Here is a 27,479-nt window from a genome sequence, read left to right as displayed (position 1 = left end):
TCCCGATGACATGCAGATACAATCGCGTTTCCAGGGCTCAGCTCCTCCTGCCAGCAAAGCCTCGCTCATCATGCTTAGCTGCACACACTCATCTACCACACGGGCATGTAGCAATTCCTTTGCAAACCAGTGTCCAGGCTGCATGGGCAGCAGCTTTGCCAGGTCTGTTTAGCACCATGGATGACTACAGGTCTGGATGGGTTTCCATGTCTTCACGGTTGTGGCAGTTCGTCTTTGTCAACTTGACTGGATTGAGAATCACCATGGAAACATAGCTCTGGATACATCTGCAAGGGTGTTTCCAGAAAAGCCTTCAGTGGAGAAGCAAGATTCCCTCTAAGTGTGGGCAGCACCATGCCCTGGGGTGGAGGCCTGGACCAGATGGAAGGAAGTGAACTAAACACCAGCACACATCTCTCTCGGGATGCAACGTGGCCAGCTGGCTCCTGCCACCGCCTTCCCCACCACCATGGCAGGTCACACCAGTGGTCCCAGGAAGGGTGCCCACCAGTATCTGGGGGATACGCAGGTATCTTTTGTGAAGTCTGGAGGATCAGTCTCTTTAAAGAAGACTGCTACTTGGGATAGGTGGGTGCCGTGCCCCAGCTGCCCTCACCCTCTTTCTTCAAATGTAGTTTTCTCATGTTCTGGAGTTTGGGCATCTCCAGGGACCTGGAAACGACCCCCACAGAGACAAATCCATCAGTGGGGCTGGGTGGGGATGGGAGGCATTCTGTTCCTGACTTTTGCCGAACAGAAAGAGGCTCACAACCTCTTTCTGGGAAGACCCTTCTCATTGTGCTCCCAACCCTCCCTTTTTCAGGGTTAAAAGACATGCCCAGTGGTACTTCAGCCTGCCCTGTCACTGCCCATGGGAGCCCAGTGGCATCTCAGCCTGCCCTGTCCCAATATGGTTAGTTGCTTACCAGCTGCTATGAACTGGTGTTTTGGGGGCTAACCTACACTAAACATTCTACTAGGCTGATGGGCTGACTGTGGAGAGCTGGAATGTTACAGGTTGGGAGCCAAATTATCCTCAGTCCCCTTAACTGTCCACTTCTGTGTCTGATATCATATCCATGTGACTTAGGTAATCCTTCTGGAACAGACTGAGCCCTGCCTTCCACCAATTAAGGCTAATGACGTCATCAGAGAGCGTCTGAGGCTGATAGTAGAAACATCCTCACTTCCTACCAGTGTGTTTCACATTTTTATTATTAACTTTAAAGGTACGGGTATTTACACTTGCATGTATGTGTGTCATGAGTATGCCAGAAGAGTGAGCCAAATCCTTTGGAACCATAGTTAGACTGTTGTGAACTGCTAGCTGGATACTTGGACTCAAACCCAGGTCCTCTGCCAGAGTAACAGGTGTTCTTAATGTCTGAGCCGTCCCTCCAGCCCCTGCCCCTGTTTTTCAGTGTCTTAATTTACTATTTTCTTCATCCTTTAGGGTTACGATTGCGATGATAAAACACCATGAGAAACAAGCAACCCGGGGAGGGAAGGGTTTATTTGGCTTCCATATCTAGAGTTCACTGAGGGAAGCCAAGGCAGGAACTCAAACTGGCCTGGAACCCAACCTGGAGGCAGGAGCTGATGCAGAGGCCTTGGAGGGGTGCTGTTTACTGGCTTGCTCCTCACGGCTTGCTCTGCCTGCATTCTTACAGAACCCAGGACCACCAGCCCAGGTGTGGCCACACCACAAGGTCTGGGCCCTCCTCTACGGATCATTAAGAAAATGCCCTACAGGCTTGGTGCCTACAGCCCCATCTTATAGGGGCATTTTCTCAACTCAAGTTTCCTTTGCTCGGGTGACTTTAGTTTGAGCCGGGTGGACATAACACTGGCCAGCACAACTGACCTTCTGTCAACTTGACCCAAATAATAACACAGAAACCACACCAATTACAACACTGTTTAGTCAATAGCTTAGGCATATTTCTAGCTAACTCTTACATCTTAAATTAACCCATTTCTATTAATCTATGTATTATCATGAGGCTGTGGCCTACTGGTAAAGTTCTGGCTGGCGACTGGCAGCATTTTCCATTGGCAGCTGCATGGTGTCTCTTCTACTCAGCCTACTTTCTATATCTCTCTTCAGATTTCCCATCTGGCTTTACTCTACTAGGCCACTGGCCAAAACAGCTTCTTTGACAACCAATGGTAATAAAACATATTCATAGCATACAGAAGGGAATCCCACATCATGACACACAAGCACATCTCTGTTAAGATACAACATTTCCTTTCTTGTTCATCCCCAAGATCACACACTAATAAAAAAAATCATACTATGAAATATTTTACAAACCAAGTCCCACAACTTTATAAATTCAAACACCTTAATAGTTGTCTCTTTAAAAATAGCTAGTCTCTTTTAAAATCAAAAGTCTCCGTAAAACTCCCAAATCTCTTTTTAAAAATTTGAAAGCTCTCACCTGTGGGCTCCTGTAAAATTAAAACTAAATTACTTTCCTACTTTGAGAGAGAAGAACCAGGGAGCAGTCACAAACTGAAGAAAGAAAAACCAAACTCCAACAGTGTAAATAACTCAGTGTCCACTCACGATCTTCTGGACTCCAAAGGACTTGGGTCACTTCTCCCTCTGCAGCACACAGCTTGTCTTCTAGGCTCTGGCTGGTTCCACTCCACGGCTGCTGCTGTTCTTGGTGGTTATCCCATCGTACTGGTGTCTCCAAAATGCTGGTATTATCTGCTGAAACCCGGCTGCGGTTTCACCAATGGCCTCTCCTGGGCTCTCTTCATGGTACAAAGGCTCAGTTTTTCTCCATGACCCCTAGAATCCTGGGGCTTCAACTGCCACTCCACCTGCATCTTCACCAATAGCCTTGTAGCTTCTCACAAGGCCAAGCCTCAGCTGCTCTCCCCAAATCCTTCATGCCTTCAAAACCAGTACCTCGTTTAGCTTCCAGCACGAGGTACAACCCTAGCTGCCTCTGGAGCACAGCTTCTGGGTGCCGACTCTCAGGAAACACTTCCCAGGAGACTTCACCAACAATGCTGGTCTCTTCTTAATAACCGCTAATTTCTCAGCTCCAGCTGACCAGCATCCATTGTCCAAGTAACACAAAGGTTTTATTTCAGTGGCTCTGGACTCGTATTAATCATGGCTGATTCTTCAGCCCCAGCTGACCTGACACCACAGATTCTTCACACAGAAGGCCTGGTAGTCTTTGCTTCCCTCTGAAAATTCACAAGCCAGGCCTCCATCTGCACTGCCCTGAACATTCCCTTCTTCCAAGCTCCTACAGGTCAGATCACCGAGTTCTCAGTACCCAGTGGCTTTGCTAGTCCAAAGTTCAAAAGTCATTCCACTGTCCTCCCACAAACAACATGGTCAGGTTTGTCACAGCAACACCCCACTGTCCTGGTACCAATTTCTGTCCTGGTAGGGATATTATTGCTATGATGAAACACCATGCTCGAAAGCAAGTTGGGGAGGAAAGGATTTATTTGGCTTACATATTCAGCCACAGTCCTTTGAGGGAAGCCAAGGCAAGAATGCAAACAGGGTAGGAACCTGGAGGCAGAAACTGATGCAGAGGCCATGGAGGGGTGCTGCTTACTGGCTTGCTCTTTATGGCTTTCTCAGCCTTTCTTATAGAACCCAGGACAATCAGCCCAGGGATGGTCCTACCCACCTTCAATGCCCTGGGCCCTCCTCTGTGGAGCATTAAGAAAATGCCCTACAGTCTTGCCTACAGCCCCATCCTACAGGCTACAGGTTTGCCTACAGCCCCATCTCACAGAGGTTATTTTCAATTGAGGTTCCCTCCTCTCAGATAGGTTTAGCTTGTGTCAAACCGACATATCACTTGCCAGCACGCTTAATTTTAATATTGAAAACATTCATACATGCATATGTTGCTCCATCTGTGGGTTCGTTCATGTGAGTGTAGTGCACACAGAGGCCAGAAGAAGGGCACTGAGTCCCCAGGAGCTGAAGTTACAGACAGATGTGAGTCACCTGATGGGGTGGTGGGAACGGAACCTGGGTTCTCTGCAAGAGCAGCGCTCATCTTAACCTCAGCACCATCTCTGCAGTCCCCGTGGTTTCGTTTCTGTAAAACTTTCACAAAACAATTAGCATGTTAGAACATGGTGCTTGGGGGTTTCTGGTCCATGGCTACTCGTGTTTAGTTCCAGAATAAGCCTGCTGCCCTTTGGCATGGGAGCTCTGCCTACCATCTCCAGGCAACTGCTGTACCCCATAGGATCCCACGGCTCTCCCAGGACACGCACCATGTCCACCATACCAGATGTTTTGCAGTTGTGTCTCCCGTCCTTAGAACCCCCTGACAGCAGAAGTAGCTGCACTGTTTCCCTATGGAACAAATTTTCATCCACGTCTCCAAGGCTGGAAGTGTCAGGCCAGTGAGGCAGGTTAAAAAGCCATCCCGTTCAAAGTGGCTGAGAAATGTTTTCTAGTTGAAGTCCCCACGTGACACTCAGCTCGATTACAGTCACTGGCAATGGAGCATTACAAAGGGTGGCTCTGCAGTCCTGTATCACACACCCTGTAAGCAAACACGGGCCTCAGGCAGGTGGACAGGCAGGGCATGGCTGGCAGGGGCCCTCGAGGCAGCCCCAGCTCCCCCACAGTGTAACCTGCACGCCTGACCACCATGGTGACCTTGGAGCGAAGTCTGTCTTTCCTCCGAACTGGAAGTGACAGCTGTGGCTGTGAGAACTGATGTAGACTGGAAAACAGAGGTGACAACTTCGAAGACATGATCGTCAAAACTAGTAGGAAAATTGGCCAGCTGACTCAATGACCGCTGGGACCAGCAGGTCAGACGTGGGGGACACAAACGCCCAGGCTGCAGACTCAGACAAGAATCTATGCTACAGACATAGAAAGGAGGACGTCCCCTTCCCCGAGGATGACAGTCTTTCCCTTGGCTTCTCTGTCTAGTGCATTGTTAACTCTGGGACATCCAGCTGGGATCAGAAAAATGTGGATGCCAGAGCTAGCCATGCTGACAGATGAACCATCACACGCCTTGCCGTCGCCTGGGAGACACAGGTCAGCATTCTGCTTCTGATCCCATTGCTGCCCTGGTCCAGAACCACAACCACTGTCCTGCACTGCCTCCCCATGGATCCTCCAAAAACAGCAGCTACCTGGCCAATCAGGGAGGTCCTAGCCGACGGGAGGCCACTAGAGGGCCACTGCCCACCAGGTCCTCTCCCACATCCCCCCCCCCCCCCCCGAAGGCTCTGCATCCCTGACATGAATCAGGGGGCCTCCAACAATTTTGCTCCCCAGCAGCTATCAAGAAAGCCCTGTTTGATCCGTGTCATGGCCCCCCAGCCCCCATCTCACCGCTTCTGCAGCAAAGTCAAGGAATGCAGGGCGGGGCACCGTCGACCGGGAAAGACTTTTAAGGACCTGGGGGGCACGTCTGGTATGTGGCTGAACCTGGTTTTAGACCGTCTCCTTCCCAGCCACAAAGAGAGGCTTTCATGGAGGAGAGGGAAAAGGACAACAGGCTGCTGCCCTGTGCTCATAACATGCATCTAAGGGGTCACACATTTGGAGGAGCCACCAGGGATGTTTCCCTGCCTCTGTCCCTTTAGCTCTGGACACAGCACCAGTTGAAACGATGAGAAGTGAGCCCAACGTGGTCTTGAAGGAAAATGGGTACCACAGACGACTTCTCACATCCACCCTGCTCTCAGCTCTCCTCATTGCCCCTGCGGCCTTGCTCTAGGTGACACTTGAACCCACTAGCTGATGCCCCTGCATCTTTTAGTGGCAGATGACGGGGTGGCCATGCTGGAGGGTTTCTGGTCCACTTGGTGTTTATTACTGTGTCCACTGCTCACTCCAGGTGCTATGAGGCCAGTAGCCATTGTGGGCGTTCCTCCAGGGTTTGGGGGCCATGCCTCATTCCAGATAGTCCCATTGCACACCCAGGGCCCCCATTCCTACTGCTTTTCCTGTTTGTCCCTGCGCAGACGTGCTCACCACAGGCCCTGCACATAGTTCCCATGCCTTCCATCACAGCTCGAGCCCCTCCCAGCTCAGGTCGAGCATTTCTCCTCCCCCTCAGATGGGGACTTGGATTTGAGGTTTGGGTAGTCCTGCCGCCTTCAGGTCAGCGGATAACGGTCTGTGACCCCAAGGATCTTAACACGCAAATGAAAATTTAAGAGTGAAGAGCCATTGAGTCATAGCAGAGACCTGCTAATGTGCCGTCACAGTTAAAGGATACTGCCCCGACTCTCCAACTTAGATGCTTGCCGATGTGTTAAAGACAGTCAGGCTGCATGCATGCATCTCTGGCTGGTGCTGCAGTGAGGGAACAGAGGAGCATGGAGGCTTGCTGCTGCTTCCAGGTCCCACAGGCCAACCCAGGCTGTGGGGACCCTACCCTAACCCTGCGTACACACAGACCTCTGCAGACTGGGGCCAAGAGCAGGGAAGGACTGTGTCATTCGCCTCAGGGTCCATTAAGTTTGAGCACTGTTCTTCTCAGGAGGGTCTTCTCTGAGCCTCGTGGTTCTTCAGGGTCTCATTCATCAACTTGGCCACCAAGCCGATCAGAGTGAAGATTTCCACTCCTCAGAGACACGAGAAGAACCCATAGCAACAAGTGTCAGCTTTGGGTTAATGAAAATGGCAACTGTTTGAAACATGGTCTCCCCAGCTGAGCCATGCTGCGTGCTGCTGTCTGCTCAACAGACGGTATCTGTGGGGACGAGACCCCAGGAGCCACGGAACCGGCTCCTCCATTTCCCATCACTAGATACTCGATGGGGATATCGACACTCGGCGCTTCGAGTCCTTGTTCTATTTTTAAATGCTTGATTTGTGCCTTTTCAGTCGGATCTTATTCAACGAACACTGTACTGTGTGCTCAGCTGAGGAAGGGTAAACATTCCCCGGGGCTGTGGCGATGTGTTTGCACAGACCTCAATTACAAAATTAACAGGGCAGATTGTACTGTCTGTTGAGCTGCAGAGATGACAATCAAAACCTCTAATGAAGGGAGACAAGAGAAATAAGACCTAAGGACAATACTCGAAAGAACGGCTTGTTTATTTATCAAATTTGATTTACTAGCCAGCTGTGTGACTTCAGTTTAGAATTCACCAGAGAGAAGGGCCTTGCTCCAGAGCAGCAGAGACCCAGGAAGCAGGCAGGAGAAGGAGGGGGAAACAGTGACTGGGTGAGGTCTTCGCTGGTCATAGCATCCCAGTCTAAAGTTTCACACAAGCTCTAATAGCACTGAACAGGAAGCTCTTCTGCCTGAAGTAAACATGGGGTTTTGGGATTGGCAGAGGTAAGAATGAGGCTCATTCCCACAGGGGCATTGAGGTGAGGAGGGCTGACTGAGAGAGAGCCATAGATGGCCACAGCTCCATTCTTTAGCCCCGAAGCCCCTAGGACTGGATTCTAAGCAGGAAAAGCAGATCAGGCCTGATTAGAGGGTACCCAGGGGCCTGACTCCCCACAGATGGAAGGAGTGCATGTCCAGCCCTATTACAGAGCTGCAGGCAGAAGGGGAGTGTGTGCCTTCACCTCGGCCCCGGGCACTAGCCTCAGGCTGTCCCATCCTGGCATCCCAAGCAGAACAGACAGCACAGACTCGCAAGGCAGGAGCCTTGTTCTCTTGGAGACGCCTGGCCACTCTCTGTTTCACAGAAAATTAATAAACGTGCGTGCAAACTACCTTAAGAGACCCTTTGAGCCACTGCAGTGAGGGTGTGAGATGACCTGCGGAGTGGGGCTGCCCCAAGCGGTAGCAGTTCAGCAGGGGCATCGCCACCTGGACACCCCATGATGCCAGCCAAACTCTTCCATCCCAAGGGCGGAGGCTCCATAGCAACAGTGGGCACCAACCTACTACCTGAGCTTGGCTTATAATAACTAAATAGTGGTAATAGGCAACACAGGCTATATTCGTTTATGCAGATGCTTTAAACATACTTCCTTTTATAGACCTGTGTCCTCTTTCTTCTCCATTAGTCTCTGTTCCCCTAGATGCTCTGTCTTCTTCTCTCATGTCATGTGTCCGTCCATGATTTTATACATCTTTAAGTCTAGAGAGAAAAAACCCACATACATGTTCGTCCAGAGACTGCCTTATTTAATGTGATTAATCTCCTGTTGCATCCATTTTCCTACCAACAATATAACTTGATTGAGTGAAACCTCCCTCGGTTCCGCTGCTTGGCTCTGTGAGCAGTTTTAGACCCTGATGGGCAGGTGTCTCTGGGATGTGTGGACTGGGAGTCTGAATTACCATCCAGGAGCGGCCTATCTGGGCCACTCAGTGGACCTACCTGGATCACGCAGTGGGTCTACCTGGGTCACGTGGTGGACCTACCTGGGTCACACGGTGGGTCTATCTGGGTCGTGTGGTGGGGCTATCTGGGCTGCACAGTGGGTCCTCTTTTGGCATCTGGAAGAGGCTCTATACTGATTCCCACAGTAGAGCTAACAGTTGATGGTTCCCTTCGTCCATATCTAGATCAGCGTTTGCTGCTTCCTGAGCAGCTGTCATTGTGACCAGTGAGACAGAACTCAACGTCCTTCTGACTTTATTCATGACTTTATACCATGACTGTTAGCATGGGGCTGAACATCTTCCCACATCTACTGGCTGTTTATATTTCTCCTCATGAGAACTCTTCATTAGCCCATTTCTTATTGAGTTGTTTTGGCTGCCGTTTGTTCTGTTTGAGTTCTTGGTGTATTCTGGATGTCAAACCTCTGCCAGACGTATAGCTAGCAGAAATCTATTGGAAGCTGTTGCTTCCTCGCTTGCTTCCTGTGCTGTGCCGAAGCCTTTCAATTTCATGCAGCTCCGTCTCTTCATGGAGCCGGCTCGGAAAGCACCCGTGCTGAGATCTTAAAGACTTCTCTGCCTTTTCCTCTGGCAGTGCTAGGGTTCAGGTTTCACATGAAAGTCTTTACTGCAGCTGGAACTGATGGTCATGCCCAGTTCTACCAGCAGGTGTGCTGAAGGTGCCCTTTTCTCCCATGTTTATTGTTTTAGCCTCTATCAAAACTCAGGTGGCCACGGCTGTGTGGTCCTAAGTCTGTGTCCTCTATTCTATTCCATGGATCTGTGTGTCTGTTTTGTGTTGTGCTGGTATCTGTAGTTGTTTTTTTTTTTTTTTAACTCTTTAGGGGCCCACTATCCTGCTCCCAAATAAACACACAGAGACATCCTTACTTATGAATGCTTGGCCTTAGCTTGGCTTATTTCTAGCCAGCTGTTCTTAAATTATTCTGTCTAACCTTTTGCCTCTGGGCTTTTATTATTCTCAATTCTATACACCTTTCTTTATTTCTTACTCTGTGGCTTGCTGTGTAGCTGGATGGCTGATCCCTGGAGGCCTCTCTCCTCCTCCTTCTTGCTCCTCTTGCTCCTCGATCTTTCTTCCCAGATTTCTCCTCCTACTTATTCTCTGCCTACCAGCTCCACCTATCCTTTCTCCTGCCTTGCTATTGGCCATTCAGCTCTTTATCAGACCAATCAGGTGTTTTAGGCAGGCAAAGTAACACAGCCGAAGTCACGCAGTCACGAAGTCACGCAGTCATGCTGCTCCTGTGGGACACAGGACACCATCCTCTGAAGAGCCCACGCCTGAAACTGATTTTAAAAACGTGAAGCTAGGGCTGGCACTCACCTACAATCCCAGCTCTGGGGAGGCCCTGGCAGGAAGGAGGCAGCAGGCTTGAGGTGTGAGCGTGGGGAAGCAGGGACCAGTTCTAAGGGGAACTGTCAGAATGTTACTGGTGCTGCTGAATTGAAACAAACTTCCAAAGACAAGGGTGAGATTGTAAACCACACTAGCCGCCACCGGTTTCTTCCTTACAGGGAAATGTGTAGTACCGCCAGAGCTGAGCTTGGAGAGGCTTTCCTACCTCTGAAGCGCTTGGCTTAACACTGCATTGCATGATGGGAAGTGATGCCTCTGTGCCACCTCAGCTCCTGTGACTGCGATGCCCGAAAAAGGCAGCTCCCTAGGAGGACTGCAGGCCAGAAGGGAGGCTGGAGACATGCCTCACCAGCTGGACAACAAACCGCCAGGCTTCTGTTCCAGTCGGATCAGCAAATACTCATGCTCTGGGGTAAATGTTCTCAACTGTGAATTTTGACAAGTGGGAGCACCTACCAAAACTCACTGCCTTGAACATTTGGAACGAGTCTTAAAACCACATTTCCGAATTTCTTAACTGTTTGAGACAAAGAAAAGCAGAAACACACATCACCCTTACCAACAAAATCATAAAATTTTATAACATTTCTGAAAACCCATCTTCAAAATGTTTTCGCACAGATGCACGTCTTTTGAGAGGTGTTTATCTCCTTGTTCACTGTCAAAACATCATTTGTAGCATCTACCCAGGAGAGGCGGGTGCAGTGTTTCTGTGGTTTTCAGAATATCTGCCCGGCGGCTTACTCACAGTGCCATCTGCCACCACAAACAAGATTGGCAGGTTTTCTCTCTCTTTTTGCTAAGATGAAGTGCCTGCTGCACAGCTGTCTCCCTGTCATGCCACCATGAGGTCACTGGAAGTCCTGTTTGTGTCCCACAGGAAATGGACACCTCTCCCACGCCCCCCTCCTGTATGGTGACGGAGCGTGGTCCTCAGCTCCAGGGAAAGCCTGCCATGCACGGCGAGGCCCAGGCCGGCCAGCCTCTCCCCATTCCGTTGCCCCTGAGGAAAGAACCACTAGAGCTGGCTGTTGGGCTTCTACAAGGACTAACCCTGGAGCATCTGGGACCAGAACAAGACAAATGACACTGGAGATGTCTCTTGGAAATATACCACACACCAGAATGGCTGCAAAGTCTTATGGGAGGGAAACTTGCTTCAAAGTTCTGATTTTATGAACTCTTTTTTTTTGGGGGGGGGGTGTATATCCCAAGGGGTTTCACCCTCCCTGTGTAGCAAAGGATGACCTTGAACTCCTGGTCCTCCTGCCTCTACCCATTCAGACAGAGGTTGCAGGCAGGCGCCACTACACTCAGCTTTAGGTATAATTAAGTTAAAGCTATGTACTGAGAACTCCTGGCCATCGCCGTGGATTCACTTCTGTGATGCCAGGTCTCCCCAGTATCCCAGAACTTTAAACAGAGCAGGGTGTGCCGTCCGCTGGTGGAAGGGACCAGTGCACAGCAACGCTATCTTGCTCTCTCGAGAGCTGCACTCCAAGTGGTCTATGAGTTTCACAAATTAAACCGACCGTGCACTGTAACACAATCAATCAAATTCCAGCAGCTCCAACTCACAAACCCAGCAAGCGGACAGTTTTTCCAGACTACACAAGAAACACACAAAACATCTGAAAGATAATGGTTTTTAATTCTCTAAGTTCTCACTTATGCAACATAAAAAAAGCATAATTATGTGACCGGATAGGACATTTTTACAAAAAAACAGTTCCCTTCATCATCTGGTCAGTAGTATATAAATATTTACAATGAAAAAATAGTCAAGGAGAAGGGAAACCTCCAATATCCAAGTCGATTTCTTTCCGACACTTATCACAATCTGAAAATAAAACGATTCTGCCTTGCTTGACTGGCACCCGCGCTGCTCAGCTGGTGGCCTGCAGCTGGGCGCTGCCAGCCGAGCCAGCCCTGCTCCACATGGCCCTGTCCTTTGTACTGCTTTACAGGTTATCTGAAATAGCAAACTAAATATAAAAATGTAAACTTTGGAAGAGAAAGTAAGAACAAGTGTGTAAAGGCGACGCTTGGGTATCCATGTCCTTATGCAGGCTAGTGTGTCAAACACTAAAACCAAAGTAAAACGTGTGTACATTTTCTTAGAGACACGTTCCAACTTAGTGTGATCATGGTAACAAAACTGTCTCTACAGAGGATGCTAAAAAATAGCAGACGTTACTCTTAGTTTAGGAACACACCACTGTCCTAGGTTTTCTGTTTTGTTTTGGCAAGAAACAGTTTGTTGTTTTTTAAAGTGACAAATATAAATTATGTGGTGGAAATAAGATGCTCCAACACATCACAGCGTCTTTCAACTACGAAGACTACGTTGCAGGTGAGCAGCCTGCTGAACTCGGCAACATTACACTCAAGTCCAGAGGGTAACAAGACTTCTCCCAGCAGACATAGTGCTGAAACGCTGTGGCCTGTGTGCAGACAGGGGCACCTGCAGCTCCAGCTGCCTGGAGGGTCTGGGCTCCAGTGGGCGTCTAATAACCCTGCAACAGTCTCACGTGTGGGAACTGCGTCGCCCCCTACCGACGAGAGAAACCCGAAGCCTGGGTTCTCTGGCTTTGTAATGTTCATTGAAGTCCAACCTGAAGCTGAGAAACCGGAGACTTTCATCAGAGCTGGTAGTCAGCAACACCAGAAACTGCTGTACAACACCCTAGGATGGAAACCGGAGGAGAATCAGTTGGAACACCTTGTCCAGTAGGTCCTCCCAGGGCCACTGCACTAACAAGCTTCTAGCAGGAATGCTCCCAGCAGGAGCCACTTTTGGCACAGTTAGACAGGCAATGCACACATTCTGTGTAAGAGCACCTGGCCGCCTGACATCCCCTCTGCAATCACGCCCCAGGAATAAGTCGAGTCACAGATGCTAAGGCATCTTATTCTGTGGTGAGCATAGAGCTCAGGGTCCACAGGTCAGCCCTCGCATCTCACTGGCTTACAAATGCATGCTGGGTCATCACTCTGCAGGGGAACGAATTCAAGCTCGAAACCACTACTGGGGCTGCACACCAGTGTGAAAGGCAGCCTTCCTGTAGGACACAAGGTCTGTCAGATGCTGATGTAGCAAAGTCCCTGTGAGTAGTCATGGCTTAGATCCCTCAACAAGCCCACTCTGCCTGCACCTTCCAAGGCAACGACACTCAGTGAGTCACTCTGAAGAGCATGGGAAGTCACAGGTTCCCAGTGCCAATCTCCCGTCAAGGCTCTCATCCGAGCTGGACAGCTGCCCCAGGAGAGCCGAGAGAGGATGAATCCTCAGGGGGACCAGCAGCTCCCGAGGCACACCACCCTGAATACTGGTCCTGTGACAAGGATGACCTAGATTTCCATCATTTAGAAGCAAGCGCAGCCATGGAAGAGGGCACCGTGGTTTGTACTTATACGCACCTGGTAGAAGTGCGTAAGTATTCGCAGCTGTGAACACATTTTTGGTATGGAGTCCTGGAATTCGCGGATCCTCCTGTTCTCCTCCTCTTCCTCTGCCGCCGTCACTCCCCACTGGCCCTGGACAATTAGAAGCAGCCAGTTCAACTGCTGGACGCCTCCTGATGTGATACCAACAGCACCACAGGCTGAGCACGACACTGTGAGACCCACTCCCACTCTGTGCACCACGGGAGAGGTGGCCCTGTGTCCGTCCATGGTCCCTCATTCAGACAGTAGTCTGGAACTCCTCTCGCAGTCTCCCTAGAGACACATCCATCCACTCTCATACTAAAAGGTCATTTTCAGCCACACATGCATGGTAGTCCACACCTGTAATCCCACCTGAGGCAAGAGAACAGTTAAGCTGAGGCCAGACTGGGTTGTCACAGTGAGGCCATATCCCATCTCTTCCCCCAGGAAACAGCAGACTTGACTGCACATATGTCCAGCCAGCCTGTGTGGGAGTTACCAGTTCTCTTCATCAGCGCACATGGTAAATTCCATCCACTACATTTTCTCATCGGAACCTTTGTATTCCTGGCAGACACTCTGGTCTTAAGAAACTGTTATTTTGCTAGGGCTTCTCATCTGCATTTTATGTGGTTTGCCCATTGATATTCAGAGCTCAGGCTTGCTCCTTCTGAGTCTCATGGCCTCAGGTGCCTCACACTGCCTGGCAATGGAACTGTGGCTAGGCAGGGTGGTAGCTTTTCCAGCAGGGCTGACTGTACTCTCAACAGGTTTCTTCCCCTTTAGTGAACGGAAACAAATCCTGCTGGGCACAGACAGAGCAGCGGGATTTGGTATTAGCACTGTTGGATTTGAGGTTTGGGTTTGATTATTCTTTGCCATGCCCTTGATTGTTTCATTTTGAATAAACAGAAAAGTTTATTCTATGCCATTATATGTTGGACGTATGTGAGCGGTCTCTGATCTATAGGAGTCCACAGGACATCTACAGCACTGGACCTTAAAATGGGACTGTGTTTTACGTTAGGAGAGTGGCATGAGACTGGGGACAAGGAAGAGAGGTTTACTGACTAATTTATGTCAACCTGACACAACTATAGTGATCTGAGAGAAGGGGCCCTGAGAAAATGTCTCCATGAGATCGTGCTGTAATCAAACCTGTGGTGCATTTTCTTAGTTAGCAACTGAAGGGGGAGGGCCTGGCCCATCGTGGGTGGTGCCACCCCTGGGCTGCTGGTCCTGGATTCTCTAAGAAAGCAGGCTGAACAAGCCATGGAAGGCAAGTCAGTAAGCAGCACTCCTTCATGACCTCTGCATCAGCTCCTGCCTCCAGGTTCCTGCCTGCTTGAGTTCCTGCCCTGACTTCCTTCAGTGATGGACTCCAATGTGGAAGTGTAAGCCAAATAAACCCTTTCCTCTCCAGCTTACTTTGGGTCACAATGCTTCATTACAGCAATAGAAATTCTAACTAAGACAGAAGGGTGTGGCTTAAGAGTAATGTATTCATGTGTCAAGTAGACAAAGCAGGAAGTTAGTCATTACAACTTTCTGCTTTGTCTACTTGACATGATACAGCTCCTCAAACGTCTGCTACTGTATACAGCATGAATTGTGAACGGAAACAAACCCTCTCTCCCCTAGGCTGCTTCATCAGGATACTTTGTTACAGTTGGAAGAACATCAGCATAGGGGACTAGCTCCGGGAGCCTTGCCGGACACCAAGAATTCAAGAAAGTCAAGTTGTCGATAGCATTCCTTATGGAAATGTGCACATCACATTGTTTATTTTCAACGTTCATCCCAACTGCCACTGAGAGAAAGAAAACTGACTGCTGCAGATTAATTTTTTTCTAGACAGCTGGACAAACTCACTCATTCCAATAATTCACCTCAGAGTTATCTTTGATTTGATGCCAACCACTTCTGCCAAAGAACCTGCTTTCTCTGCCCTACTTCCCTGCCATGCTCACACTGGGGACATCAGTGCCTAGTCCCAGTCTCACCTACGAAGCTCTCAGAGTTCACAAATGGACAGATCTGCCACACAGATCTGTAATCAGATTTTACTTGGGATTAATTAATTTTTCTTTTATTTTGCAAAAGTAATTTTATTAGACCAATACAGACTCTGTATTCTTGGAATGATCTCAAACATTCTGTGACATATTTTCCATTTCCATCAACTAATAAAAATATGGAGCTTCACATGCATGTTCTACTACACAGAGAACAGCAGGAATTAAGCCAGTTAATCCACACCAACACTTCACGGTTCAGGACAGAGTGATTCTGAATGCTCTCGCCTAGTGGGACAGACCCTCAGGGAAGTAATAGAGAATCTCACGGAACACGGATGTGTACAGAAGTGTGGGAGTCACAGGCAGCAGGAAGAAAGTATGCTAATGCTAGAATCCAGGAGTGTCAATGTGTAAAATGTAGTTTTTAAAACTAAAAGAAGTAAAAGCCCTTCAATCCTAAATTTGAATTGGAAATATCATAATAACAGAAGGGGTTTTGAGAAGAAAAGTGGGAAGAGAGTAGGGAGGAGCCATGAATTGCAGAAGGAAGGACCTCTGGGACTGCTCCACCTAACAGCAACATGACAGAACGCGGAAGCCAACCTCCGCAGCAAGGCACTCAAGATGCCGAAACCCTTTCAGGAGCCAGACCCACCTCTCACAGATCCAGTGGACCAAATCTGAGTGACTGTTGGATTTAAATAGATTCTGCAGGCAGTTTCAGCATCACAGCTCGCCCTACATGATCAGGTGTCTCTGAAACACACCCAAAAGGCATGCACTTACTGTGTGCCCGTGGCCCTTCTGTAGCTGAGAGCTGACATCTGGGGAGACCACCACCTGCACACATGCTATTATCAGAATGACAAATCTATTTTTGTTTGTTTGATTTTTGGGTTTTTTTGAGACAGGGTCTTACTATGCAGCCCTGGCTGTTCTGAAACTCACTCTGTAGGCCAGGCTAGCCTTGAATTCAGAGATCCACCTGCCTCTACCTCCTGAGTGCTGGGATGAAAGGTGTGCGCCACCACGCCTGCCTGGACCAGTAAACTCTTAAAGGCTGATTTCAGTGTCATGTGACATAGTCGAGTCGGACAGCTTTCCAGAGGGCGGGTTCGGAAGGGAGCGGCCAGCAGGATTGAAGCTGACTGATGCTGGCTAAGTGCCATGCCCGCCACCTGTGAAAACCGGACACTGAGGTCACAGTATCATGATTACTTTACAAGTCAAGCCATGACAACTCCAACAGCACAGAGATGGCTAAGGTGGAATCCTGTGTCTGCCAGTCACACACAGGCCGCTCGGCAGGGGTCAGGAGATTATGTATGTGCAAATCTCATGGCTCTTCAGAATTACCCACAAACCACTGCAGCCAGGAGATAACCCAATAGCACCAAAAGGACACATCCTCCTGCTTCCAAACTCTACCACACCTCAGTGCCTGTGACATGGTTGTCAAGTCCCTCATGTGGGCTTTCCAGGAATAAAACTCAAAAGTAAAATCAACCTAACTGTCAACTAAACAACCTGCCTTTCGTTGCCCAAGACAAGCACCTCAAAAGAGCAGACAGTCCAGGCCAGGAAGAACAAGAAACCCCAGCACCAGCCTGACTTGTGTGATGGATCTCCCTCACTTTCGGCCACTGGGAACACAGAAATGCCCTAAGGAACCTAGTTCATGCGTTAGTAAACAGGTCATGTGCCTGATGGCTCAGCACCGGCTGACTCTGGAGGTAACAGTACAGACAAGGTCAAGTTTGGACACTGGGGCATCACTCAATTTGACAGCAGTTAGAACTTCCCCTGACCCAGAGTAGACTACAGACCACCTCAGTGTAGGCGGAGATTTCAGCAGAAAAGCTGTTGCTGCCGCCCATGTGACTGGCCAACAGCGAAAGCATGAGTTTCATACCGACCTCGATTTCACGCTGTTTCGTTTTCTCTTCAAACTGTAGCCGCCTCTGTAATTCTTCCAGAGCGGCTCTATACATCGCATCTTGGGCATTTTGAAGTTCAATAATTTGATCAAACACAGCTCTGAGTTGATTTAAAAGTACCTGAAAAGGCATGGCATTTTTAAATGAGCGGAACCTCAACATGACAGTGAGGTGTTTCTACAAGATATGACACCAGAGCTTTGTCCCCGCTAGCCCTGAGACACTGGTCCCCAGGATAACCATGCTGGAGGAGTTTGGGTCATGAGGCCTCTACCCTGCCAAAGCAGTCAATGCTGTCACAGGGGCTCCTGGAGTCCCACAGGACTGAACTGACTTGAGAATGGACTGTTTAACGTAACATCTACTGCACAAAGTGTGAACACACACTAAATACCTGAGCCATTGGCCAAACAGTATGGTAATATATTTTTTTGTGTCATTATTTGAGTCTGGGTGGCCAGGAAATAAAAGCACAATCTCCATTTACACCTCTAATCTCACCACACTGGAGGCTGAGGCAGGAGAATCACAAGTCCCAGGCTAGTCTGAGCTACATAGCAGGACCCTGTTCTAAAGAAAACTAACAATAGTTACATCAAGCACCCACAAAGGCACAGCCCCAGGCCTGTTGGAGCCTAAGGCAGGGCTCCTTCTGTAAAGCTGGTTGGGAGCCACCCCAAACATCCCCGTGTCCACTGCCCTAGAGGCAGGCAGCAGCAGACTCTCTGGACTTTGCTCATACCCAAAGCCAGTCTGCAAAGGCAACAGTTAGGGTGACTCAGTTTGTGTCAGGCACTTCCCATCCTCCTATGGCTCAGTCCCCTTGTTAGCACAGCCACAGAGAGCACACTTAGTAGGGTGCCTGTGAGGGTGTAGTCCTTAGCAATTCCAACATTACATCTGTGACTTCACACCTTTCTAACCTATGCAAAACAACATGAAACAGTCTGAAAAGGGTAGCACAGACATCTACATGGTTACCATGGTGAATCATATTATTTAATTCCCACAAATTTACATTGTGCCTCTGAACACAGGAGAGCCTGTCACTGGTATGAACACGAGAGAGTGCTCCATGTCTAATGCACATCACAGAGAATGTCTGAGGACACCTTCACAACAAACATAGGTGTGACAGACACCCACTGCAGTATCAACCTCACAGTGCTGGACTTAGTGAATGCTCAGCAGGACCCTGGACCACTCCAGATGCACATTTCATGAGCATGTTTGAGTATTTTAAGTGCTTCTAATGCCATTATCTCAGTTATGTAGGAAGCAGATTCCACAGAGCAGTGCCTTGGATCACTATTTGTTGTACACTCACTAACAATTCAGTTTATCCAATACTTTCTCCACCACAGCAGGCTAATGCAGGTGAACAGAACACAGAAGACTTGGTAGAACACAGGCAGCAGTGCTCCCTGCAGGCCTGGGATGTCTCGAGCAGTGCACACTGTAAGGAATGCTCTGGAGGCTTCACCCAGATGCAGTTTCCCTGATTCAAGCTCAGGACGTGTTCTTTCTCAATCCAGATCTTTAAAGGAAATCAGAACTCCAGAGCCTTGCTACTCAGCACCTTCCCGGAACAGGGGCCTCTACAAGAAAGAGATTCAGCAAAAAGACCTGGGCCAGAGGATGTGCATAGCTCTGCACAGTCTGTTTGATTTCATGCAGCCACACGCCATTGACTAAAACGCCGCTATCCCTAGACTAAGAACATGACACCAGATGGGTACTCAGTCTAGGGCATCTGCATCCTTTGTGGCTTCCATCCATGTCACCACTTGTCTTAATGACTAGATGCCTTGCTGGGGTCCGAAGGCCGTCACTCAGGATGAATTCTGCACCATCAACAGCACACTGCTGCTCACTGCTGCTGTCACAGATACATCAGATGGTAGAGTACGCTCTCGTTTCACCAATTTTATTACAATTCTGCTCAGAATGTGACCTGCAAACACCTAGTTTAATAAACCTTTCTCAGGTATCACTGATGCAGTAGGATCTGCCAATTCCCTAGCTGCTGTATTTGACAGTTTCAGCTCCGGTTTGTAGGCGTGAAGACCTACCCTGGAGTCGCTGTCCAGGAGACAGCGGGAGGTGATGGTGTCCAGGAATGCCTCGTGCGCTGCGATGATGTGGTCCAAGTCCTGGGCCTGTTGCACTCTGTTCCAAAGCTCATCCCAGGAGCACTCAAGAACCTAAAAGGATGAGATGAGACTCTGAGAAGGCCTATTCTTCTCAAGGTAGCACCCATCATACCACCGAGCCACACTGCCCAGGGCAGGAAGCAGCTCACCTCAAAGGTAATGTAGTACTGCATCTGATGAATGAAGTGGACCATCTCGGAGGCCAGGATATGACACTGGTGCAGAACCCCGGAGAACTCTGCAAGGGACAGAGCATCATGGGGGGGGGGGTGCCCAACAACAGCACAGACCCCTGCCTGTATGCTGCCCTCTCATGAAGCCACAAGTCTTATTCCAGACTCCCAAGCAGGAAACAAGCTCTCCACCCAATTCTGTGCTTTAGCTTAAGGACCTGGCTACACAATCCAGGAGAAACATATTACTTTACCAAAGATAAAGCCTGAGGAGGAACAACATGAAACAAGATACAATCATATTTAACAGATAAGTACGGAGCTAGGGAGACGGCTTGATGGCAGGAGTACTCGCTTTGCAAGCATATGGACATGATTTCAGATCCCCAGTACCCATGTAAAGGCTGGGCATGGCTGTGCATGCCAGAACTGGAGGGTCAGAGACAGGAAAATCTCAGGGGCTGGCTGAATGACAGCCTAGGGAGTGAGGTGCAAAGCGACAGAGAAGAACCCTAGATGTCCTCCTCTTCTGGTCTCTGTGCTTGGTCATGGGCTCAACACACAGCTAAGTATAAAAGCTTATTTTATAGAAGTGAGCATCGTGCATAAATAGAGCCTGATTTTATGACTTCTCTGTGACTGGTTCATCCACCACACACAGACTATATTTACTTCCCCCTAGTCATCTGGAGACAGGAGAACTTGAGTGGGTAGCCTCAGGTGCTGTCCTAACTCAGTAGGAAGAAAAGGCAGGGACTCCAGCGCTGGCAGCAAGAGGAAGCAGGAGAGGCCTCCCTAGGTTTCAGAGGGAGCAGAGCGGGACTGACTGAGCCTTCATTTTAGATTTCTGACCTTCAGTTGATGTTTTAAGTCGCTCTGCTGTTCTGATGCAGTGGACACATTTAATCAAGAGAGAAAAGATGGAAACATGATCCCAAGTTTAAAAGAAAATTAAAATTCTTCAACAGATAATTAACACAGCCCAGTGCATAAATATAAATCAGTGTGTCCATATAGACTGTGCACATGTGCGCAAGTAGTCACACGGACATAAATATAAATCAGTGTGTCCATATAGACTGTGCACATGCACGCAAGTAGTCACACGAGCAGGCAGGGGCAAGTGTGACCCTAATGAATCTTATAAGGGGTTGAGGAAGCATGCTTCTGGAGTGAGATGGAAAACACAGAAGGCAGATGTTGCTAACGGGCCGCCTACTGAGGGTTCACTCCAAGGGAGGGTTGGCACTACTGATACGCAGTGACCAACTTGACCCACATGAAGATACGTAACCATTTCTTTCATGAGAAAGAAAAAAAGGGTATAAATCCTTGCTATGGGACAATGGTCTTGTACCCTGTAAAGATCTGTCTATTAAATCTATTGATTTAATAGAATGCTGATTGGCCAGTAGCCAGGCCGGAAGTACAAGCAGGGCAACCAGAACAGGAGAATTCTGGAAAGTGGAAAGGCTTAATCTGCAATCGTCACCCAGATACAGAGGATGCAGGATAAGAATGCCTCACTGATAAAAAGTACCAAGCCACATGGCTAACAAAGACAAGAATTATGGGTTAATAAGATGTAAGAGCTAATTAATAAGAAGCCTGAACTAATAGGCCAACCAGTTTATGATTAATGTAGGCCTCTGTGTGTTTCTTTGGAACTGAACGACTGCATGATCAGGCGGGAAAGAAACTTCTGTCAGCAAATCCTATATAACTCATGTTTGGCAATAACAAAAGACTCTTAAAATTTTTCAAGAGCCAGCAGGTAAAGGGGCTTTGTCACAATTCTAACACCCTGTGCTCAAGCACTGAACCAACATGGGAGTAGTGTAGAAACAACTCCCCAGAGCTAGCCTGTCTTTTACACACACACACACACACACACCATAAATAAATAAATCCAAATAAAATGAAACAAGTGCTGTTTCGAGCTTTTTTTGTGCAGAGAGAACCTGCAGAGCCCTGAGTTACTCTTTTTATGCAGAGAGCCCTGAGTTACTCTTTGAAAGGAGAAGGCACTGACACAGTGTCCCTCAGGCAAGAGCCTGGGAGTAAGCAAACCAAAGCAGGATATTGCAAAACTGCCCTCTGGCCAAGACATGGACAGCACATCTTAAATCAGAGCAGCCTGTGATTATTGCAGACTCTCCCAGGCTGAGCCCACAAATAGCCCCTCGTGAACAAGCTGCATGAGATTTATCAGCCCTTCCCCGGGTCACACAAGCAATTACCAATTGCTGGGGAAGAAGGAAATTCTTTCATGGTTTAGCCACATGGAAGTCACCCTTACTCCTGTGAGTGATCCCAATTAAATTTACTGGATCACAGACCTGGAGTAGGGTGGAATTCTGCTGTTGCCTTCCCTATCTAGGCTGAATACAAACTCCTCAGAGAATGTCAGGCACCAGGGGTTTTTGTGCAAAAGTTGTCAGCCCAAGGAATCTACAGGGACAGGCCCCAGGGTTCTTGCAGAGTTTCTCAGTACCTACATAATAGATCACGACTGTCAGTAATGCCAATTTCAGAAGACCCAACACCCTCTTCTGGCTCTGAAGAGACCAGGCATACACACGATGCACATACAGGGTGCACATAAGCATATGCAGGGAAATACTCAGACGTCCTTCCCTGGGCTTACCTAGACCCTAGACAGACAGACTCATTCCTGGCTGTCTACTGCCCTCTAAAGGCTACTCGAAGATCTTCAGTGTCTTGCTCCAGGCAGACACTCCCTAAATCCAAGATTTCTTTTAAAATTCCTCCCCAACTTGCACTTCCTTGGTTCTGCTGTTTAAAGTGGCTCAATCAAATACCTATCTGATTCATTTTCCAACACTTGGGATTTAAAAGGTTTTAGGAACCAGCATTTTTCTCCATGTCTTGTGTTCAACATCCAGTTGCCCTCATGTCCCTCTAACATCATTCGGACTGTGTGAATTAATTACAGGCAAGTGTCACTCACAAAGACAACAACTCACTGTTGAGCTCAAGCTGTGTGCAGTTCCGAGGACTTGTTTACAAATTTAGTCCTGCAACTGTAGGCAGTCAAACCCAAGGCAGGCAGAGAGCTGTCTCACTGCTGATCACTAGGACTCATCTGCCCACTAACACAGGTTTGGAAGAAGAAGGCATCTAAGGTACCAACTTTGTAAGATGCATCATTATTAACTATATCACCACAAAGAAACAGTTGCCAAGCAGACCGGCCTGCGCTGCCCATCAGTCTGTAGGCCCAAGTGATTCCCAGTGCCTGCCCCTCTCCCTACAGGGATTGGTAATGCGCACTGCCCTCCTACAGCTCCATCCAGAACCACTGGGCCATCTTTCCAAAGGCAACCAACCAAGGTTATGGCTGACATACATGAAGGCAATGCAGTCACTGATGGCTGCACCTTAGCAGCTTCAGACACCCTAAAGAGTGGAGACAGAAGAACAAGCTGACTTCAGAAGTGATAAAATGTGGTTAAGGAAAACCAATGGAATGAGTGCAGAAAGCTAACCCTTGGTTCTCAAGATTTCTCAGCAGACAGTGAGTGGGCTTGGCCTCCCACCTTCCCTGTCTACTGCAGGCACAGGCTGAGGAAGGAGCAGTGAGCAGCGGTGGCAAGTGAGGCTGTGACACAGGAGGAGGCTAACTCCTCGGCACCCATCCAACTTCTTGTCACCAAAGCTTCCTAGGATGCAGTGACCAGAAAACTGTCATCTATGCCTCCTTCCAAGTTCCTCCATGGCTTCTGCTCCTTCAAAGAATCTGGTCAGATGACCAGGACCCTATACTGCCAATTCCAGAGGACCCAACACCCTCTTCTGGCCTCTGTATGCACCAAGCACACATGGTGCACATACACAGACTCAGACACTCACACAGACATTTTCTCTTACTCTCTAATGAAGTCAAGACCCAATGCTCCAGCCCAAGGCCCAAGAGTGAGGTCTTTCAGTGCAGCTCCAAAAGAACGGTGGTGTGGCGGCACAGATGCAGCTGGGCCCCCGGCTTTACCTGGCATGTTCCTTAGGAGTTTCGCATTGCACATGTGTCCTTTCCGTATGTCCGTGAGGATGTACTCCATGCGCTTGGCCCTCCACAGGAAGTTAAACACTCTCAGGTAGTGGCTCATGCATTCTCGTGTGAACACCTACAGAGGCAAAAGACAGGGCATGGCTCTTGTGCAAAGAATCTCCTAGTCCAGGCCCTTGCCTTCCCATCATAGGCAAACACAGGACTCCAGCACGTTCTATGTGGTACAGAGGTAAGGCAGGCAGTGCAATTCAGAAGAACCACACTGCAACAACCGCCACCTGCTCTGCTCCCTCACAGGCCAGGCAGGCAGATTCTAACAGCAGCAACAGCTACATGTATGCCAGTCTTGGAGCTGGACAAGGGTGAGGGTAGTGTGACAGGAAGACAGATCACCAGGACTTTTCTTAACCCCCCCGTTGTCAAAACCAGGTTTCTCTGTGCTGGAACTCCCTATGTAGTCCAGGCCAATCTCAAACTCAAGAGACTCGCCTGTCTCTGCCCCCAAGAGCTAACACATCCAGTTCTTTAAAATTATTTTATTCTTTATGTTTTGCCAACATGTATGTCTGTGCACCATGGGCATGCCTTGTGCCCCTGAAGGCCAGAAAAGGACATTGGATCCCCATGGCTATAGCTACAGATGGTTGTGAGCCACTGTCTGGGCACTGGGAGTAGAACGTGGGTCCTCTAGAAGAGCAGCAAGTGTTCCTAACCACTGAGCCAACTCTCTAGCCCTAACTCGACCAAACTTTAAAGCAAGCCCCTATCAGTCTAAATGTGGATGCTTGACTGTAACCCCCAAATTCTAAGAGACACAGACAGAGGGCTCACTTGCTTTGGTGACGACAGTAGAGGCAAGCCCAGCAGTATCTCCATGCTGAGGTCATCATTACAGGCTTACTGACTCCGTTCTAATACCTCTTTCTGGTACCATGATGTAGCTGCCTAGGCAAGCACCTCAAGCCCACCTCCTGTCAGACCTCCCGCGCTGGCTAGGTTTCACAAATCAAAATTCAGGCTATCCAGTCATACTTAAACATTAGGCAAACCTCACACAATTTAGTTCAAATAAGAGCCACCAGAGGCAGCCCATACATATACCCTCCGTCACAGCTGCCTCACGGACTCTGAAGCACTGGAAATATCTTCAGCATTGGAAGAAGGTCATACTCTGCTCAGAGAGAGCTATGATATCAAAAACCCTTGCTTTGTCCATGCCTGTCCTCTGACTTTACCTGAGACCCTGCGGTGCTCAGCCTACCTTTTCTTCTCACCACTGGTCCATCTATACGCCATGCCAGGATGTCTCCTCCTGGACTTTATCCTTGTTCCTTACACTTGAGTGCACAGAACTCTAACTGCAAGCCAACTTATCTTGTGCCCTTCTGTGTACTTTGCACATCTAAGTCACAGGGACTCACTATTCATTCCCTCCTATGCCACTTAATGGCAGGCTCTGGAAAGCACTAGATGATGACAACGATGATGATGGTGGTGGTGGTGGTGGTGGTGATGGTGATGATGATGGTGGTGATGGTGGTGGTGGTGATGGTGATGGTGATGATGATGATGGAGGACAAGGAAACAACTACACACAGGACTGACTGAAACTACTCTTAAGTAATACAAAAATCAAACCCAAGAGTCTAGGGCATTATCTGTGTATCACTGGTTTCCTACACTATTAATTATCACTCTGTGATAACAGAGATTAAGCATGGCTGAATTAGATGCTATGAGTCAATTACTGGATTCTTTTCTATATACACGATACATCATAAAGTGGTCTTTGAAGTACCTTATTCTCATTGATTTTAAAAATTCAGCTAAGCCATAATCTTTCAAGTACTGACTGTATAAAAGGAAGACACCCAGCTCTGACCCGGAAGCAAGTGCCACCCATAACAGTTTTACCATCTGGCTACACTGCTCACCTAAGGGAGACTATGGTCCAGAAATACAGCAAACTCCAGACTCCACATCTGCAGAGATCTCAACAACGAGCAAGTCTCTATCCTGTTCAGTGTGGGAACAAGCAGCCCTGATGAGGCCCTATTCCCAGCCTTCCTCACCAACCTCGGATGCTAGCACATAGCATGGCTCCAAGTCCTCCAAATCAGCCTCCTGCAGCTGGAATCAAGATTCCGTGACCTCACTACACTTAGATCTGGATGGACTTTACCACAAATAATTCGGGGCTCATGAAAAGCAAGGTCAACCAGAAATACTTCACATAGTTAATAAGCTGCATTTAGCTAATGTGTTCCTCAGTAACTTGGGTTGTGAATTTTACAATGTCCCAAATTAGACTTATCCAAAATTTCACTGACATTTTATATCTTAGAATTAAAGAAGCTAACATTGCTATTATACAAGATATAATTATATGATTGCTACAAGATATATTCCTACTATAATTAAATTCTGTTCAAAAATGACAACCACAATTAATGAGAATAGAACGGAAACAGGTAACACACAAATTAGCCAAGGGAAAAGCAGGAAAAAAAACTGTGTTTATAAAATAGGCTTCCCTTTTGTCTTTCATGTTTTTCTTTTAGCATGTGTGTGTATTATGGGTGCATGTGCACGCAGATGTCTTCAATTGCATGTGTGTGTTCTATGGTTGTATGTGCACACAGATGTCTTCAGTTGCATGTGTGTGTTCTATGGTTGTATATGCACACAGATGTCTTCAGTTGCATGTGTGTGTTCTATGGTTGTATGTGCACACAGATGTCTTCAGTTGCATGTGTGTGTTCTATGGTTGTATGTGCACGCAGATATCTTCAATTGCCTTTGTGTGTACTATGGGCACATGTGCACGCAGATGTCTTCAGTTGCATGTGTGTGCATTATGTATGGGTGCATGAGCACGCAGATGTCTTCAATTGCATGTGTGTACTATGGTTGTATGTGCATGCAGATGTCTTCAATTGCATGTGTGTGCATTATGGGTGCATGGGCATGCAGATGTCTTCAATTGCATGTGTGTATACTATGGTTGTATGTGCATGCAGATGTCTTCAATTGCATGTGTGTGCATTATGGGTGCATGGGCATGCAGATGTCTTCAATTGCATGTGTGTATACTATGGTTGTATGTGCATGCAGATGTCTTCAATTGCATGTGTGTGCATTATGGGTGCATGGGCATGCAGATGTCTTCAATTGCATGTGTGTGCATTATGGGTGCATGGGCATGCAGATGTCTTCAATTGCTCTCCCCCTAGTATTGATTTAGTCTCTTGTTTGAACCCAGAGCTCACTAATTCAACTACTCCAACAATAGCAGTTTATTCTGGTAACCTCCCATTTCTGCTTCCTATATGTGGCGATATTTTGTTTGTGATCTAACAAGTAGAGCTTGCCTAAAGATCAGAGTGCAGAGCTAGACACTAGTTAGCCATAGAAGCCAGGCAGTGATGGCACATACCCTTAATCCCAGTACTTGGGAGTCACACACCTTTAATTCTAGTACTAGGAAAGTGGAGATAGGAAGGGATATGGCTGGGGAGAGAGAGAAATATAAGGCAGAAGGAGACAGGAACTCAAAGCATTCAGTCTGTGGATTCCTAGAAACAGGATCGTCCCTTTGGTCTGAAGATTGAGTAGAGGTAAGAACTACTGGCTGAGAACCTGGAAACAACCTAAATGCCCCTTGACCGAAGAATGGATAAGGAAAATGTGGTACATTTACACAATGGAGTACTACACAGCAGGAAAAAATAATGACATCTTAATATATGTGGGCAAATCAATGGATCTAGAAAACATCATATTGAGTGAGGTAACCTAGGTCCAGAATGACATATATAGTATGTACTCACTCATAAGTGGCTTCTAGACATAAAGCAAAGAAAAAACAGCCTACAATTCACAATCCCAGAGAACCTAGACAACAAAGAGGACCCTAAGAGAGACATACATGGATCTAATCTACATGGGAAGTAGAAAAAGACAAGATCTGAGTAAATTGGGAACATGGGGATCATGGGAAAGGGTAGAAGAGAGGGGGAGAGACAGGGAGGGGA

At 48.1% G+C, this 27,479-nt stretch overlaps 2 protein-coding genes across 2 annotated transcripts in view; one reads left to right on the top strand and one right to left on the bottom strand.

Annotated features, from left to right (window-relative positions):
- Window positions 1–5,741, top strand: part of Spaca7 (sperm acrosome associated 7) — a 31,651-nt gene extending 25,910 nt beyond the window's left edge. The window contains exon 7 of the mRNA XM_041673569.1: window positions 5,608–5,741. Within this exon, the coding sequence (XP_041529503.1) occupies window positions 5,608–5,741 (134 nt within the window). The remainder of the gene's footprint in view (window positions 1–5,607) is intronic.
- A 5,596-nt stretch (window positions 5,742–11,337) lies between these two features.
- Tubgcp3 (tubulin gamma complex associated protein 3) overlaps window positions 11,338–27,479 on the bottom strand; it is a 57,957-nt gene continuing 41,815 nt past the window's right edge. Inside the window, exons 17-22 of the mRNA XM_041674004.1 lie at window positions 23,425–23,560; window positions 19,392–19,480; window positions 19,162–19,293; window positions 17,069–17,209; window positions 13,126–13,242; window positions 11,338–12,391 (exon numbers count right to left, since the gene is read on the bottom strand). Coding sequence (XP_041529938.1) covers window positions 12,233–12,391; window positions 13,126–13,242; window positions 17,069–17,209; window positions 19,162–19,293; window positions 19,392–19,480; window positions 23,425–23,560 — 774 coding nt within the window. The 3' untranslated portion in view covers window positions 11,338–12,232. The remainder of the gene's footprint in view (window positions 12,392–13,125; window positions 13,243–17,068; window positions 17,210–19,161; window positions 19,294–19,391; window positions 19,481–23,424; window positions 23,561–27,479) is intronic.

Source organism: Microtus oregoni, unplaced genomic scaffold, assembly GCF_018167655.1.
Source record: "Microtus oregoni isolate MIOR12 unplaced genomic scaffold, Mior012 000024F_ref0000369, whole genome shotgun sequence".
NCBI lineage: Eukaryota > Metazoa > Chordata > Mammalia > Rodentia > Cricetidae > Microtus > Microtus oregoni.
The sequence above is the reverse complement of the archived record's forward strand: the minus strand, read 5'-3'. Positions and strand labels throughout refer to the sequence as shown.